The sequence below is a fragment of the Etheostoma spectabile genome, chromosome 2, assembly GCF_008692095.1.
Source record: "Etheostoma spectabile isolate EspeVRDwgs_2016 chromosome 2, UIUC_Espe_1.0, whole genome shotgun sequence".
Taxonomy (NCBI): Eukaryota; Metazoa; Chordata; class Actinopteri; order Perciformes; family Percidae; genus Etheostoma; species Etheostoma spectabile.
The window spans coordinates 15,671,982-15,674,656 of record NC_045734.1 but is presented as its reverse complement, the minus strand read 5'-3'; the positions used below and the strand labels follow the sequence as shown (position 1 = coordinate 15,674,656).

Genomic DNA, 2,675 nt, shown 5'->3' with positions numbered 1-2,675 from the left:
TATATATATATATGTTGTATATATAAATATGAGGCAAAAAAGACAAAATATTTAGCTTATCGACAGTAAAAATACCTAGATGGTCACATGCTGGCTCTCGCTAGGTACCAATGTGCTGAGGGAGCTCACAATTTTTTTATGGCTCTAATGAAACTATGAATTGAATATGATAATTTACAATAAATAAGACTGTATTAGTTTTCTAGTGTATAGAGTTGTAAGTATGATTTTATTAGGCATTCATAGAACAGTAAACCAACCTAAAACAGTTGATCATAAGGTGTAAGAGAGTATATGTTAGTGTTACCTGAGATTCCTCTATGAGGATGTCCTTGATGAAGGGCTGACCCTGAGGTTCTCCGTAGTTCATCCTCACATAGTGGACTTGGTAGCCTCGGACCTGACCGTGCTGCCGTTCGGGCGCCGGTGCTCGCCATTTCACCCTAACTGCCGAGGCGTTCACAGTCTCTGCCTCCACCCCTCGCGGAGGACCACTTGGAACTAAAAATGCATTTTGGGATAGAGGTCAAGGGTCACAGATGATGGGCACTCAGACCTTCACGTTTTCTAATCAAAAATATATCGGTTTCAGGGGAGGTTACAAAAATAGAACACTCCAAAAAGCAAAAAATGAGAGTGCTTGAGAAAAAACATGGAGGAAAAAAGCAGTGGAGGATAAGAAGCAAATGTGAAGAAAGATAAGAATGGCAGATAGAAAAGGATTTGTTGCCATGTGCAGATAAACAGTGGCAGGCAGTCAAAGAGAAAATACTGTTATCAAGAAAAACCTTTTGTACTGCCAAGAACAAAAAAAAAAAAAATATATATATATACAGTATATATGTAGTATATATACTAAGAGAAAAAGGAATGTGGAATGTCTCCAAACTGGAAAACATGGAGACATTGGGAGTATGAGATATTAAGAATGACTATCAAAAATATTGCTGACATATTACAAATGACTCAAAACACAACAATATAAATTGATTAAAAGTATATTAAATATGTTCAAATAATTTGAGGGGAGTTGGAAAGGCAGACAGAAAAGCCAAGGTGTGGAATGACCAAGGTACAGCTACAGCCAAAGGGTTTGTTTTGGTATTATTAGTGGAGAATATAGTGAGAAATCCCAACCATCCATTATCCCCAAAAATAGGGGATTTAAAAAGAAGGGGGAAAAGTGAAATGCAGGTAAAAAAAGGGATTAAAAAGTGTTGCTGGAGAAAAAAGGGTTGCTGTTGACAAGAGAAAGCAGTGGAGAGGGTGTAACAGGAGGATATTTCCACATGTAAGAGGTTTCTGGCAGTTATAAAGGTAAAAGGAAAGATTTTCAAAAGTAGATGGTTTGATAGTGGTTCTCAAGTGCATCAGCCGTTGATATTGCAGCTCAGTGATAGACAAAAGGCCTTTACTGGCCAGTGAAAGAAACTTGCTGTTAGTTTAGGGAGCTTTCAGCTCAGTAGTTATGTTAGTGAGGTAACCATTGTTAGTGGGGCAGACCATCCTAAGACAGGCAAGGGGTTTGTTTGGGAACATACCATCTTCCTCGGTGCGGATAAGCAGCTGTAAACTCTCTGGTCCATCCCCAGCTTCCGTCTGCGCCCGTACCGTTATGGCATACTCAGTCCATTTCTCCAGGTTTTCCAGGAGATACGGATAACTTCCCAGAAGAATTCCATCAATTCTTTTAGACACTTTGTTGCCCTCGGTAGTGGAGTACTGGATGGAGTATCCTGTAATGATGCCATTCTGAAACTCCAGAGGAGGTGGAGCCCAACTTACCAGGATGCTGGTAGAACTGGGACTGGTGCATGTGATGTCCTGGGGAGGAGCTGAAGGAACTGAGTGGCCAGTTTTGAGGATGCACAGTAGGGGTTGTTTGGGTAAATGTTATTTGGTCATGTGTGCAAGTTGTTATTGGTGGGTGGAGAGGTGAGGAAAAGAGGTTTGCCGTGAAGGAATGGGGATGAAATTGAGTGGACGAAAGACAGAGAACAAAAGACAAAGAAACATAAAATGAAAACAAAACACTGGAGAACAGAAAGCTCCTACGAAAAATGACCCTTTGACTAGAAAGCAAGATGGCTGAATGATGGGTGTCAACTTCTGTTTGGTAGAAATGTTTGATAAATGTAAGAGGGTGAATGATTGAAAAGAGATGCAACACAAAAACACTGACTAGAGCTTTAACACACAAACATACCTTCCCATAACTTACTTGTCCTTACAGCTTACTCAAGCCTCTGTGGTCCACGATGGAGCTCTTATCTCTATCTAGCTTCTCTGGCTTCTTACCTTGTTTTTAGTGATTCTCTTACAGACCTCAGATTATTAGCCAACAAATTAAGAATAGTTTTTTTGCTGCCAATCGTCAATAAGGTGCCTGGGACTATGTTATATGTGGGATTAAGTTCTGGGAATTATTTATTTAATAATACATTTGTTGAAATATCATCTGAGGTCAGTGAAGGTCTGGATTCATGACGCATTCAATTGTGACAATGCAAAAAAATAATTTGCCAAATGTCTTAAGAAATACTGTGTGTATCATCCAAATCTATGATGGTCAGATTGGGCATTTTATGTATTTGTGGTTCAGTTTTCATGTCAGTTCCAATTTTTGCATTGTCAAAATTAAAACCTCTCTCTCTCGCTCTCTCTTTCTCTCTCTC

General features: G+C 39.5%; 1 protein-coding gene across 32 annotated transcripts in view; it reads right to left on the bottom strand.

The window, feature by feature from the left end:
- ptprdb (protein tyrosine phosphatase receptor type Db) overlaps window positions 1–2,675 on the bottom strand; it is a 151,766-nt gene that overhangs the window by 36,785 nt on the left and 112,306 nt on the right. For 17 of the 32 annotated variants that reach the window (XM_032544695.1, XM_032544737.1, XM_032544714.1 and 14 more), the window contains 2 exons: window positions 1,542–1,844; window positions 308–501 (listed from right to left, as the gene is read on the bottom strand). The exons of 8 other annotated variants lie outside the window; for them this stretch is intronic. In XM_032544695.1, coding sequence (XP_032400586.1) covers window positions 308–501; window positions 1,542–1,844 — 497 coding nt within the window. The remainder of the gene's footprint in view (window positions 1–307; window positions 502–1,541; window positions 1,845–2,675) is intronic. 7 more of the 32 variants (XM_032544788.1, XM_032544795.1, XM_032499243.1 and 4 more) reach the window with 1 other exon arrangement.